This window comes from Ambystoma mexicanum, chromosome 9 (genome assembly GCF_040938575.1).
Source record: "Ambystoma mexicanum isolate Mex_15411 chromosome 9, UKY_AmexF1_1, whole genome shotgun sequence".
NCBI classification, from domain to species: Eukaryota; Metazoa; Chordata; class Amphibia; order Caudata; family Ambystomatidae; genus Ambystoma; species Ambystoma mexicanum.
The window spans coordinates 1062771244-1062787137 of record NC_090931.1 but is presented as its reverse complement, the minus strand read 5'-3'; the positions used below and the strand labels follow the sequence as shown (position 1 = coordinate 1062787137).

Genomic DNA, 15894 nt, shown 5'->3' with positions numbered 1-15894 from the left:
CCCGGCCATTCACTGCGTCGATAATCAAGCATGCACAGAATAGCTGTGAATGATAAAAATTCATAAAGCTCCCTATCAAACAACCAATATTCTTTAACAGCTAGAAAACGGTGTTGCATATCGTAGACCGCCAACTTCAATGAAAGTCCCACAGGCGTTCTTAAATTGTCAAAACCACCTTTGTAGCAATTTTACCAGTAGCTGTTGCGATGAATGCGAGGTGATCGTCTCAAAGACCCTGGCCTGGGAACCCTCTCATGTGGCTACGGAAAGGCAGACACTTCCTTATCCTGACCCTGAGGGTGGTGTTCTGCAGGAGAATCACATGGGAGGGGACTCAGGTCAGGAAAATTGGGAGCACCCTCTAACCAACTTCCCTAAAGATCCCATGGTCATCATGGCCTATTGTAAAACTGACGCTTTTTATGTTAGGAAGAACAAGAACTTTAGGGACTTCAAGTCCCATAATGCTTTAGGTCCTGGGACGAGGAAGAGGAGCTTAGAGGCACAGAACTGTGGTGTGCAGCCTAGTTGTTCTAATGACCCACACCTGAGAGGGACTTTTAAATATTTAAAGCCCTCTCAGGTGCAGGCCATTAGGAGGAAGCTGTGGGAGAAGCCGTGCAAGAAGTAGTTGAAAGAACAGCTGAGGCAGGTGAAATAAGACACAGCTGCCGCTAGATCGGAAGTGGATTTCTGTCACATGAAGCTACTAGAAGTCGGGGGTCCTGTGGGATGCAGGTACACACAGCGTGAAACAGTGTAAAGGCTGGCTGTCCCAATGGAGAGAGGAGCTCTCCTGGTACTGCTGTGTGTGACTCTGGTGTGGTGTTCACTGGAGCGGAGTAGGATCAGAGAAAGCTTTAGCAGCAGGAGGTGTGAGTGAGGGAAATACGATTGGAGCTGCGGGGCTAAGAACCTCAGGGTCATTTTTGATTCCACACTTTCCTTCTCCGCCCTCATCTCTGACGTCTCTAAAAAGTCAAACTTCCTACTGCACCTGCTCAGACGTACTCTGCCTTTCCTCTCCTTTCCCCCAGAAGCTCATTGTCTCCCAAGCTCTGGTTCTCTCTAGGCTGGACTATTGTAACAGCCTCTTTCTAAATCTACCTGCATCTACTCTCCGCCCTTTACAACTAATCCAGAACAGGACTGCAAGACTTGTCCTTGGCCTCAAGCTCCGGGATTGTATCTCTCCAGCTCTGAAATACCTTCATTGGCTCCCAGTGGATGCAAGGATTACATTCAAACCCTCTGCATTGTCCACAAGGCTTTCTGGGGCCTGGGTCCAACATACCTTCAACTATCCCTCTGTAAATACCTCCCCTCTCAAACTCTTCGCTCCCCTACCTCTAACTCCCTCAGGGTCAGTTGTTTTTCAAAGAAACGAGCTGGGGGTAGATCTCTGTCTTCGGCTGGGGTCTCCCTCTGGAACAGCCTCCCTGCCACACTGAAACTTGAGGAGAACCATGTCTAGTTTCCGGAAGCACCTCAAGACCTTCCTCTTTGCTTCTGCCTTTGCCCCTCCACTCCCTTGCTGATCCTTTTCTCTCTCGGCACCGTGCACCTGGCCTACCCTCTGTTTCTGGGCCCAGGTCCCTGCTCACCCTGCCACCCACCCGCACTGCCTCCGGGCAATCCCTGCACTGGGGTCTGCATCTGTAACCATACAGACCACCCCCCTTTTTGTCCCTGCACGTTTCAGACATACCCTGTCTGCTGCCTCAATCCAGCACTTGCCACTTACTGGCTGCACCACCACTGTGTTTGTTGCCTAAGTTATTTATTTATGTTATTATTTATCTGTTTTTCCTTTGCTCTGCACTTTCGACTTCTGCCCCCTTCCATGCACTTTTCCCCCATCCCTCTCCCATGCACTTGCGTGTTCTCATTGTCATATGGCCTAGCAAGATCGCTGTTTTTTGTTCCCCACCCTTGCCTTGTCGCACTGTGAAACACTTGTATACGAGCGCGATACAAATAAAATATCATATCATATCAAAGGAGAAAAAAATGATATGGCAACAGTGAAATCGGCACAACCAAAAAGTCCACTTTAAAAATGGTGGTGATTAAACCACATAGAACCCTTTGTAATTTTTAAGCCTGTTATTTAATACTGCTCCTCCAGTAAATGATTTAGTGGACAGAGGCATTGTGTTTACATATTGCACAAACTGTCAGAATGCATAGTATTATATAAGGCCTACCTCAGTCAGCTTTAGGCATCTGAGCCCTCCTGGTAAGGGACCACACGGGTAGCGCTCTCCTATAATATGGCACTGGTTGCCCAAGCATTTGAGGGCAGGCCTCAGGATACACACAATGATGCGTGCAATCCCTTAAGGTACCAACACTTGCATTGTGTGTTTGTGGCAATCCAAAAACACTCAGCCCTTAGAAGGTCTACTCAACAGACTACGGTTTTCCCTCCATAAACATGCAGAATGAGGGATACAGTCATTGCAGGTGCATTACAAAGGCATGAAATAACTGTATTTTCAATTACCACCTACCTGCATGTCTTTTACATATGAACCCGTTTTTTTCTACGCAGGGGACAGCCCACCATTTTCCATCTACTGCGGCCATGGCACTACAGGGGTACGATGGTGAATCCCAATCAGGTTGCCCTGAACCCCAATTTGTATAATGTAAAGGAGATTTATCATGCCATGTGATGGTATTATCTGAGAACAAATATTGAACACATTAAGTTAATGTTGTCATGTTATACAATGCATTCAAAATAACAAAGCTGTGTAGACCAAATGTGTAAACACCAAGTGTAAGTAAGAGTACGGGACAGGACCTTGAGGACTTGAGAGTGCTGGTTATTTATAAACTTTGACGTTTGCATAGTTCAAATGTGAACAGAGTTTACAAATGAGTGCTACAGGTTATAGATACTTTGTTGACAGTGTAAATGACATTTCTAAATCCATAGTTTGGTCAGAGGTCTGTGTCCATGCCGGGGAAGAGTTGTGGGGTTTAAATCTGGTTTATTGTCTGAGTGGTCAATGCTGATTGTGGTAGGCGTGTGATTGTGGGAAACAGGCATATGAAGTGTATAATGCAAGTCCTGGGAAGATAAGAGGGGTCAAGTGCGGTGCACCTGGGCCTACCGTGGTTCAGCAACAGGATGCATGTACCTGAGATAAGATATTCTGTATGTTTATGCCCATACTGGGCAAAGGGGGGTGTGGGGCTGGGCTGAATACGAGTAGGACTATGAGTAAGACAATAATGTTGTTTTTTCTAGCAGTCTTTTCGTTCCTTTTCATCTGAATTAATCTCCCATAAAACTAAACACAACAAACAAACATAAAATAAATAAAACACTTCAAAAACATTTTTTTTAACTTTTATCAACTTGAACAAAAATGTTGCAAATCAATATAGCTGAGATTGATTATCTGAGGTGGAAAGAAAAATGAGTGCTCTGATATTGAAGCAACATGCATCCTTATGATGGGATTAACCATTTCTTATGTAAAGTTCTATGCCGGCTAAAACAAAATAAGAAATGGATTAGGTCCTGACCCATCCCAGCTTAAAAGTACAGTGTTTAGGCTGGTGTGCACAACCTTCTGCACACATCACTTTGGAGGTTTATTTAGTTTAAACATAGTCGGATAATCATATTACTTTGGATTTTATTACTGATCAAATTTAAATGTGGGAACATTCTTCCCACCACCCCAAAACTCTGACATCTTACTATTGAAGAAGGATGGGCTGACTCAATTCTGGCAAATACAGTTGTTTTTCAAATCTGCTTCACCTCAGAAGGCAGAGCAAAGGGTATCCAGTACAATTCTCCCTCCCTAGTGTTAGGGACATTATTCATTTTTATGCAAAATCCCCCATACCTGTGAGACCCCTAGCACTTTTTGCTGGACTCTTGGACCTTTTTCCTATTTTCCTGAAGAGGGGAAGCTTTTTTTCGACTCATTCATTCTTTTTGCTCTGACTATGGGATCCCTTGTTCATTCTGCTTTTACTTTATTTTATGAAGTCTTTCTTTCCTCCATACCTTTTAAGGCATCTGTAATTTACTTTTGCAGTACACAGCACCTTTTGTGCAGTGTTACTGAGAGCCCGTTGGGCTTTTCTTTTTATATTCTTTTATTTTCCTCATGAGAACTAATGTTTACAAGGATAGTGGGATATGTTTTATCCTTCTTACATTTTGTTTTGTGAGATGAGTACATACCACCTTATGTGGAGAGCTGAGGGGATACCTTGTATCCCCCTTTTTACTGCTCCTGTAACATTTCTGCTAAAGTGTCAGAATGGCTGGTGGCATTCAACGTGTTCTACTGAATTTTGTGTAATTTTGACTTGCAGGCTGTCGTCACAGCTGCGTTTTTTCACAGAAGGGTCACAAATGCTTGGCAAAGCGCAAAACTAATCCCTGGTTTAATGATAATCTCTTGGAGCTCAAAGCAAGACAAATCAAATTATTCTATGCATGAGACATTCCCGGGATTAGCCATGTTTGGACAACTACAAAAGAGCAGCGCTCGTTTATAAAAAGGCAAAAAAGGAATCCCTAAATTGCAGAATATTAAACACATCGAATAGTAAAGAGTTATTTAAGATCCTAAAAGAACTTGAAACTCGAAAGGCCCCTAACCAAGACCTCATCCACAAGAATGAGATCTTGTGCACAGACATCGAGTCCGCTATGTTTAAGAAACTTGAAAAAATGAAAGAGACTATTGAAGAAAAGAAATTGCATCTGAATATCAAAGAATGTGAATTAAAGGCTCATATTACACCCAAAAAGGATGAAAAAGATCATACCTTCAATTTCACCCCTGTTTCAGAAACGGGGCTAGCAAAAATAATTTCACAACTTAAAACTACTAGTTGCAAGGGAGATCCTTGTTCCGCCATAATCATTAAGGAATGCTCTCCCTTGCTTATCACAGCCCTCACTAAATTTGTAAACTCAAGCTCAAAATTGTGTTCCTCAAAACCTCAAGAGTTCATGAATCACTCCTTTATTAAAGAAACCCAATTTATGGCCACTGTTGCACAACAATTATAGACCAATCTCAAACACCCCGTTTCTGCTGAAAATGTTAGATAGGGTTGCTTATAACCAGATCTCTCAATATCTTAATGCTGCCCCAATCCTACATAAATTCCAGTCGGGATTTCGTCAAAATCATGGGACCGAGATAGCACTCCTGGCTCTTAAATCTCAGTTGCTACAAGCTATGGATGGTGGCTAAACCTTGTTACTCATGATCTTGGATCTCTCTGCAGTGTTTGACATGGTGGACCATTCCATCTTAACCAGCAGGTTAAGGGACATCACGCATTTTTCAGCCGAAGCCACCCAATGGGTCTCATCATTTTTGCACGGCAGACTGGTAAAAGTGGCAAGTGAGCTAGCTGAATCAAAAGCAACGCTGCTGCTCTATGGGGTCCCGCAGGGAGCGTGCATATCACCATGTTTTTATAACATCTTTATGGTCCCCTTCTTCCACATGTTGGAACAAGAGGGGATTCTCTTTTCCAACTATGTGGATGGTACGCAGTGCGTTATCCCCATCACAGGATCTTATGATGCTGATGAAATGTACATCAATAAAGTATACTCTTCTATTCAAAGGTGGATGGTCTTGAATGGACTGGCTCTGAATAGTGCTAAGATGGAGCTTCTTATTATTGGCTCTGAATCCAAATTGGTTAAACTAGATCTGATGCACTCTAGTTTTAAAATAGACCAATGTAACATTAAGGTCCAAAAAAAAGTAAAAACTTTGGGCGTTATACTGGACAACAATCTGAATATGAAGGCTCAAATTAACAGCCTGGTCTGTACTTGCTTTTACTACATCAACCTTTTGCGCCATCTCCGCCCACTCATTTCTGAAAAGAATTCAGAAACGTTAGCAAGAGCCATCATAGGGTCTAAGATAGACTACTGTTGTAGTCTTTTGGCTTGCTCCAGCCAAAACGATCTTTACCGCCTTCAGGTGATCCAAAACGGGGCGGTAAGAGTCGTGAAAAGACAGAATCGTAGGGACCACATCTCGGATGCAAGACGACGCCTGCACTGGGTCCCTGTACAAGCCAGAGTGCATTTCATGCTGTTATTAATCACGCAGAAATGTATTGTAGGTCATATGCCAACATATAATAATGCAAGCTGTGGTAAAAAGTCTCAATCTCAGACCCATAAGATCTGACAATTCAAACTTCTTAAAAACTATCCGCTGCAAAACCAACAAAGTGAGTAATGGAGCCTTTAACATTGTAGCTCCACTTGCCTGGAATGCCTTGCAACTAGATCTCAGAACTATTGAGTAAACTGACGTGTTCAATAAAAAACTAAAAACCCATCTATTCTGCTATTCTTACAACATTCTCACCCTAGTCAAGCTCCAACGTATGCAGTTTGTGTTGTTGTCTGTATTGTTTGTCTTATGTCTTACGCCCTTAAGCCTTCGGGTACCGGGAGCACGTTATAAATTTACAAACATAAACATAAACCATTGAATCAAAATGGGGGCTTCATTGTTTTTTGCCATTTCTTGTGTGGTTGTCCCTTCTTGCTCCTTCTTCTGCCGTCCTAGGTGCGAGAGGTCCTGGTTTGACTTTTGTCTCCGGCGGGAATCCTTTGTGAAGCCCGCAGAGGCTCCAGTGTGGGTGTGAGGATAGGAAGCAGGAGAGGAGTACATAACTCTGTTGTATTTTGTCTGGTGAGAAGCCTCCTTGGGACCAGTTCCAACTGGGAGGTTGGCTTTTCTGAAAGGTCAGCCACTCCCCAAAGTTTGAATGCTACATGACTGTTGATTGGCTGGGTTCCTGGATAAAAGGCAAGGATCCTGAGACAAAAGACAGGTCGACCACTGGAACAGAAGAACTGAAGACAAAGATGACCAGAGAAACCTGCAGCCCCTTCTAGAAACCAGAGAAACCTGCTGAAGTATCTCTGATGTCCTGACCCCATATTCAAATGGACAGGGAAGCTCTGAAGAGGACGACTTCTTCCCTTAGACACGTGTGCCTAATCAGTTCTAAAACAACCTTCAATTCAAGACATCCCACAATGTGCTGCAACTTTCCTAGAATGCAAACCACCAATACCCTTGGAACTCGAACCTGACTGCAATGCATAATCTTGCCGTGAACAAACTCTCCTGCAAATTTGGTGGACTCGTTTCAGACCTCCAGAGGCAAGATCCTCTCCTCAAAGTCCCCTCACCAGAGTGCAGGACCGAGCAATCATTCGGATGGGAACCGTTCCCCATTGGAGTCTGTGAAAAGGCACCAAAACTGCAGACCGATGTTGGAGCACGAAGAATACTTTGCTGGGAGTACTTTCTCTCGACTGCTGCAACATCCCTTTCTGAGTCCCTCCTTCTGTCACCACGATCAAGTAACAGGAGACCGGGTTCACCGCTACTGCATCGTGAAAGAATTCAGCTGCATCTTCTTCATCACTCCTCAGGTACGGTGGGATTTATGGTAATACTTACCTCGAGTCATTCTGTCGCTCCCTCATTGCTGGAATGATGATTCCAGTGTTTGGGTGTTCACCCATACCGTTCGCCCAGGCCTAATGCTTGTGCACCCACAGGGAACATTTCCCAAGGTCCCTGAATCCTTTTTGACAAACAAAAGTATTGTCTTGCTATTGTTGGTGTTGCTTAACCTTTTTATTGCTACACAGAACATTTTCTCAGTTGCTATAACAAGTGACTTATCTTGCCTTGAACTGTGTTCATTAACTGTGTCAGTCTTAACTTATGGTTTACTCACCTGAAGTATCACATTGGTTTTCTATTTTGTTTATTAGTTTGAAATAGTACTTACCTGAATATAAATTTCCCTTGTGTATAAAAAAAAGAAACTATGTTATTATAACTACAAGTGTGTAAGTGATTATTTGGGCCTATGTATATACTGAGTTCTTTGTACTTACCTACAGCTCACAACTCCCTCCTAAACTAACATAAGCCTGGCTGTTCTGCCGTACTATCAAACCCTTGAGTAGTACAGAATTATATTAGAAGTTGGGGCTCTGTATACCAAGGCAAAGTTTTATAAAGTCTTACCGCAGATAAACTTTAGGAAAACCCCCCTAACACTGGTGTTACAGCTGGTGGGATTGAGTAGTGTTGGATTAAATTGACTCTTAGTTGTACTTGTGTCCAGAGAATCCATCCACAAGGCTGGTTCTACATAAACAGTAGATGCTAAAACAGCTGTAGCAGGGAAAACTTCAAAGCAGGGGCTCTTATAACTCTTACAGTAGAGACACTTAAATAAATGTGTAAATCAAGAGGCCTCAGTTGTAAAAGAAAGAAACATTATTTGATCCAAACCTTGTTGGATCACCAAACCTCAATGAGTAGGCCTCTCACCCGTACTCCTAATATTGATATGTTTGAAGAAAATGTAGGTCAAGATATAGACCAACGTCCTCATCTGCCTGAGTATGAACAGCCAGAGGAGGTGGAAGATGAAGTAGCAATGCCTACTAGCCCCACTCTAACTCTTACCTTTTTTTTTTAAACTTTCTTTATTGTTTGGTACACGTTAAAAGGCAACACTTTCATATTATCCACATAAAGTACATCGGGAGAGGTACAGACAGACAGGACTAGCATGGCAAAATGGTACAAGTCTTCATGGGATCGCATTCGGCAGTGTGAGAGAAACGATAACTAACAGCATACATTCTGGAAAGCATTATTAACCTTAAATATACTCAGGTGACTTTCTTATTTCTATGAGGTAGTTGTCAGTCCGGTTTCAGCTGACTCCCCACCCTGGGATACAAGATAAGAGACAAAGGGGCCTCATATGTTCTTAGGTTTGGTCTGCTGCCCATACAGTAGCCCATATTCAGTGTCCGCATCCCTGAGCTTTATCATATCTCTGAGCCAGGTCTGCATATCAGGAGGAGCTGCACTATTCCATCCCATCACAATGCACCGTCTAGCCATTATCATGCATGTTGTAGTCAATTTTCAGGTGCGTTTAGGCTCACTGGGCAACAAACCAAACATGCAGCATAGTAACTAGCATGGAAGCACAATCCCCAACATAGCATATACCGTTTCCACCACCTTCTCCCATAATTACCTTGGCATGGGGCACATCCACATCATGTGGAGGAAATTGGCAGACTCAGTGTTGCATTGGGGACAATTACTTGCCCTGGTGCAGTCAAACATATGGATGTGGTCAGGTGCCAGATATAGCCTATACCATAAATTGCGCTGTTGATGAGCCTACCAGGGCCTGTATAGGCCATATTTCTCCAGAAGGCTGTGAGACTCTATGGGTGAAAATGAAAACCTCCCCACATACTACTTTAAATACACTAACGATCTATCATCCACCTAGAGTCATGGCCCTCTTTGAAGAGCAGCTTAGTGACTTGCTGGCTCAGATTTGCACCACTAAATGCCCTGTTATTATCATGGGCGATTTCAACTATTGGGCTAATGATCAGCAGGACAAAGTGGGCACCAATCTCATGGACACCATCATCCCCTTCGGCCTTACTCAGTGGTTGAAGTCTCCCAAGCAAAATAAGGGTCACACCCTGGACTGGCTCTTGTCCCAAAACACCAACATCTCTGACATCTCGGCCACGCCATGCATTTGGTCTGATCACTTTCTTATGCAGGCCAAGATTTTACTACCCTCCTCCCCTCCCAAACTCAACATCCCTCTGCGCATTCAAAAAATGTCCCGCAACCTTAAAAACCTAACAGCCCCTAAACTAGCAACGCTGCTGTCCACCAAGCATCAATCCATTGATAACTTTGCTGACTCCTTGGAACTTATTAATCATCTGTCACTCAATATTAAGGAAGCAGTCAACGATCTTGCCCCACTGAAAATGAAGGCAATAAAGACTGAAACCACAAAGAACACTTGGTTCTCTAACGACATTCTTGACGCCAGACAAGAAAAAAGAGCTCTCGAAAGAGCTTGGAGGAAGGATCCAAATGACAATACCCTAACTAACTATAAAAAATCCATCCTCAGCTACAAAAAACTCATCACTGAAGCTAAAGCAAAACACTATAATGAAAGAATTGTGAACGCACAATCCAACACTAGTAGGCTTTTCAAAATCCTAGCTGAGTTTCCAAAATCAGCCTCCACCCACTTATGACATCAATAAGGATGATAAGTGGTGTCAGGGCATTCATGATGCCTTTCTATCCAAGATTGACTCTCACAAAGATAAAATCAAGAAAGCCCTTAACAATGTAGCACCGACACAAACCTCTACAGACTCCACTCCTTTCAATATAATTGAAAACACCATCCCTCAATTTTCTTTTACGCACTACACCGAAGACGAAGTCTCCAAGGTCATACAAGACCTCAAAGCCACTTCTTGTCGTGCAGATGACTGTCCCACAAGTATTCTCAAGGAGTCCTCGGAAACATTGGTTCCATGGATTACCAAACTAGTAAATCTTTCCTTTGACGAGGGTCTGGTGCCGGACCAGTTAAAATCGGCCTGGATTACACCTTTATTAAAAAAGGAAAACCTTGATCCAACCAACAACGACAACTACAGACCCATAACAAACGTGCTGTTTATCCTCAAGATACTGGATAAACTTGCCTACCTGCAGTTACAGGCCCATGTTGAAAAACATAACATTCTGGGAACCCATCAGTCAGGTTATAGAGCTCGTCATGGGACTGAGACAGCTATGCTAGATCTTAAATCCACCCTAGCAAGCATAGCTGACAAAAATCAAGCCACATTGCTCATGCTATTGGACCTCTCTGCAGCCTTTGACCTAGTTGATCACAGCTTACTGGGTTCATGGCTTGGAGAGGTCGCCAATTGCTCCGAAATAGCATCTAGATGGATAGCCTCCTTTCTGCGTCCCAGAATGGTTAGGGTCTGTGCAGGCAACAATCAATCCTCCCCCATCTCTCAGACATGCAGTGTTCCCCAGGGCTCCTGCCTGTCGCCTTTGCTTTTTAATCTATACATTCGTCCCCTTCTAGACCTCCTAAACAAATTAGGAGTGCAATACACAAACTACGCTGACGATACTCAGGTAGTCATACAGGTGAGTGGCTCTTATAGCAATGACTTTGAAACCATCAATAAAATATACAAAAAAAAACCGAACTCCTTATTGTGTCATCCAAAAATATTCGGACCAAACTTGATTCTAACTACGCCTGCTTCCCTATTGCAGATAATATTATCACCGTCCAAAAGAAAGTCAAGACCCTATGAGTTGTTCTGGACGAAGAACTTTCCATGAAGTCCCACGTTTCCAGCATTATGTCCAGCTACAGTCTCATAAACAAGCGAATAGGATACATTCGCCCATTCATCTCGGAAGAGAACTGTGCCCTCTTGTCCACGGCACTGATTAATTCTAGATTAGACTATTGTAATAGCCTCCTAGCTGGTACTACAGCCTCCAACATTCAATCACTACAAGTGGCTCAGAATAATGCTGTATGCAATATCTTCAACCAATCTCGTCGTACACACATCTCCACATTTAGGAAGAAACTTCACTGGCTTCCGGTCAAACATCGTATAACATACAAGGTGCTGACTACGACCCACAAATGCCTTAGTCTCAGCAGTCCGACATACTTGTCAGCCCGCATTAGTACCACGCCTAATGAGAGAAATCTTCGCTCATCCACTGCAGTCGTCCTCAAACACCCCAAATTTAGGACAGCCAAATTTGGAGGCACCACTCTCGATGCTCAGGGCCCACTTCTTTGGAATGCACTACCAGCCCGGATACGGCAGATCCAGAGCTATACTGTATTCAAACGCGCCATAAAAACTCACTTTTTCAACCTGGAATAACACATTGACTATGCCGTCCTTTTCTGCCTTATGTGCCTGTTTGTCTTTGTCTTATCTTTGTGTGCGCCCTGAGGCCCACGGGCATGTTGGCGCGTTATAAAAATTAAAATAAATAAATAAATAAAATAGGTGGAGTTGTTGCTGGTATGGTTGGAAACAAAGGGGACCATGTTTTAATAGCTGCCCTCTTTCAATGGTACAGAAGCACCCGATGAAGCCCCTTCCCCATTCTCTCAGAAAATAGGTCCATCAATACGAACGTTCCTCCGGGGTATAGATCGGTCATGCCTTCGATCCACTCCCCCTTCCACTCACGTAGTATTGCTTCATCACATGTCGGGGGTATGCATTCTATCTTCCATATACGGAGGCCGGGATCAAATGGGATGTCGATCTGTAGGCGTTCCAGGGCCCGGTTCCATGCATGCATTGTGCATGCCACCGGATCAAATTTACATTTGTCTGCCACTTTACACGATATTCGGGTTCCATGTACTATGAAGGGGTGCACCGAGCATCTCTCTATATGTATGCACGTGGGGGTATCGGGGCACCCCCCGCATCCAGAAGGATACGAAATATAGTTGCGAGGCGATAAAGTATAGCTCGACATCCGGCACCCCCACTCCGCCACTCCACCAGGGGATGGTCAAGGTGTTCCAACGTACCTAATGGGTCTTCGGATATCAGGCTAGCCTACTCAGCTGGGCCCTTACTTCAGCAAGGTATTCCACACCTGGCCACACTAGGATATTTTGGAAAGGTATAGTAGCTTGGGAATTATCATCATTTTGGCAATGGCTATCCGGCCAAGTAGAGATAGCCGTAGTCTGGACCATCTTTCGACACTGCTCCGCATTGCAAATACTTAACATGATTATCAGCTGGCAGCCTCGTGGCGTTCTCGGCTCACTTGCACTCCAAGATATTTAACTGACTCCTGTTCCCATCTTTATTCTCCTATATCGTCTGGTCTATTCGTGCCTTCATTCAGCGGGAATAGGACAGACTTAGCCCAGTTTATTTTGAGGTCAGACATTCGCCCAAATACGACCTCCTGTGAGAGCAGGCCCAGGTTGATCGCAGGGTCTTTGATGTACAGAACGGCATCATCCACCTACAGCAACACCAGTTCCCTGATGCCTCCAAGCGCCAGCCCCCTCGCCAAGTGTAACTTCTGCAGGCAAGCCACCATTTGTTCAATTGCCAAGGCAAAAAGTAGCAGTGACAGCGGGCATCCCTGCCTGTTCCCACGGCCTAATGGAAAGGGCCTAGACCGTCAACCATCCAGCCCAATTTGGGCATTCGTGCCCGTATACAGCAGCCACACAGCCGCAAGGAAATACCCAGAGATGCCCACCTGCCGTAGAACCGTGTATAGACAATCCAATTATACGGAGTTGAACGCCTTCTCCATATCGAGCAACGCTGTGACTGCCTGCACCTTGGCGTCTATTTGTGCAAGGATAGTGAAGAGTCTGCGCAGATTAAGCGAAGTCGGCCTCCCAGGTATGAACCCTGACTGGTCCGTGTGGATGATGCTGGCAACATACAGGAGTAACCGGTACGCCAGCACCTTGGCAAAGATCTTCGTGTTGAGGTTGAGCAAGGAGATAGGGCGCTATGACGAGCACTCCAGCAGGTCCTTCTCAGGTTTTGGTATCAGGGTGATCACCGCCTCCCGCATAGTCAGGGGGAGCTGTCCTACCTTCCTCGCCTCCTCCCAGACAGCTAACAAGTTTGGCAGTGATCCCATCCGTACGAGGGGCCTTTGCTGACAGGAAGGTGCAGATAGCATGCAAGATATCGTCCTGTGTAATGGGCACAGCCAGGGCTGCAATCGTCTCACACTGCAGAATGGGCAGAGATGCTTATATTGTGCCAGCACTGAGGCCGTGTTTGACCCCTTGGACTCTCATAATTGCTCATAGTATTAGCAAAAAAGCATCTAGGATGCTTCTGGTTTAACATCTACCTCGCTGCGTTAGTTTCTTATGGGAGGAATACCAGCGATTCCCATTTCCCACCGGATCATTGCAGCAAGCTGCCGGCCCAGTCTACCCTCTTCCCCGTAGTGACGTGCCATCTCTGGGCACGCCAAGTATTTCATCTCACGTTCGGCCAGGTTGTTAAAGCGATCTAGTGCTTCACCAAGTCCGCTCTTATATGCAGCCTCCCCCTCAACCTTTGCCTTGCTGTCAAGATCCTTAATTCCCATTTCGGTGTCCGATAGTTGCCTACAAATTGTCTTCAAGATCCCCAGCTCTAGTGATAGGCACACCCCCCGCCCCCCTCAGCACCAACTTAATCCCCTCCCATGTGGAGCTCATTGTCGGAACTGATCCAAGGTTCTCCTGGAAATAGTGCTTAACCAGGCTAAGTAATTTGCTCTTAAAAACTATATCTAGTAGTGCGGCTGCTTTAAACCTCCAGAAGGGGCGGGGGATGGGCTCACCCCCCGGATGCAGGGACCAGAGAACGGGTGAGTGGTCCTACAGAGTTCTATCACGCTCCGAATCCAAAGCTAAGTTAAAGTCCCCCGCCCAGACCAAGTTGGTGTGTGTATATTTCTGGCAAAGGGATAGCAAGGATTCAGAGAATGACGGGTCATCCCCATTTGGACCGTAGATGTTAACAAATGTCAGTGACATGGAGCCCCAGCAGCCCGACACGATTACAAAGCGGCCAGCCGGGTCAACCACTGTTTCCTTGGTGTGGAACCAGAGCGATTTGTGTGTCAATATCATGGCCCCTGCCGAATATGTGGAGTAGGATGTATATTACCTGCACTCTCCCCAGGATTTAGCCACCCCCTTGTTACTTCTCCCAAACAAGTGGGTCTCCTGTAGGAGGGCCACCTTAGCTCCGTGCCTCTCACAATACTGTATCACCTTGCGGGTCTTGCAGGGGTTGTTAAGCCCCCTTACCTTCCAGCTAATTACCTTGCAGCTCGCCATTTCTCCTGTCATGTTTCACACAAAGCTGTCCTGCTCCCGCGTGCCCTCACTCCTGCTCAATGCAGCCAACCATGTACCATGAACATGCACTATTTTGAAATAACCATGCCCAACCTTCCCCAACCCCGCCCTGCGTACCTTTAAACATTCCCCATACAGCAAGCATACCCACCCCCACCCACACTGCCCACCCCCCAACTAGCAATGGATTAACCCCCCTCACACTTCTCCCCAACTTGCCAATCCTCTTGGCCCATCGCCCGGACACCACAACTAAGAGGCTTGCCCACTCTCAGACCTAGGGGGGAGGCGTTTACTTTGCCCATTTAAATTTTGTTTCTGGACTGATTCGTTACATGGGCCTGCTTATATTAATATAACTCACCGGTAGAGACATGGGTCAAATCACAGAGAACAACTCACCCAGGCAGCCCGACCATTTAGGCCACCAAACCATGACTCTATACATCTCACAAATAATGTATTCTTGGGGAGCTTGCGTACTGAGGAACCCCAGCCAAAGTCCCAATATCATGATCATTCATTCGGCAGTGTCTCCAGAAAATCATGCACCGCTCCACGGTCTGTGAAGTAATGTGCTCGGCCACCGTGCTGTACACGTAGCTTGGATCGGTATAGTATGGCGTATTGTAACCCTTTCCCTCTGAGAGCTCGCTTTGCTGCCAGGAAGGACAGACGGGCCTTCTGCACAGTTGGGGAGAAGTCCGGGTAAAAGGATATATGGGAGTTCTTATAGGTCAAGTCGCACAGTTCCCAGGCTCTCCTTAGGATAGGGTTGCGGCCCCTGTAGTTTAGGAGGCGCGTTATTATTGGGCGCATGCTCTGGCCAGGTCTGGGGGCCATCTACGACACCCTATGCGCCCTCTCGATCCAAAACTGGGTCGACAGCGGAGGTGTCTGTAACACATTCCACATGAAATGTTCCATACAGACCTCCATGTTCTGCTATGGTATGGACTCCGGGACCCCCACCACTCGAATATTGTTCCTCCGGAACCTCGCCTTCAGGTCCTTGTTATTTTCCTTTATTGCAGAGACCTCCCACTGCAGAAAGCAAATCAAATCGCTTGC

General features: G+C 45.4%; 1 protein-coding gene across 2 annotated transcripts in view; it reads right to left on the bottom strand.

Annotated features, from left to right (window-relative positions):
- PLA2R1 (phospholipase A2 receptor 1) overlaps positions 1–15894 on the bottom strand; it is a 1951179-nt gene that overhangs the window by 128451 nt on the left and 1806834 nt on the right. For both annotated transcript variants that reach the window (XM_069616352.1, XM_069616351.1), the window contains one exon: positions 2517–2690. In XM_069616352.1, the coding sequence (XP_069472453.1) occupies positions 2517–2690 (174 nt within the window). The remainder of the gene's footprint in view (positions 1–2516; positions 2691–15894) is intronic.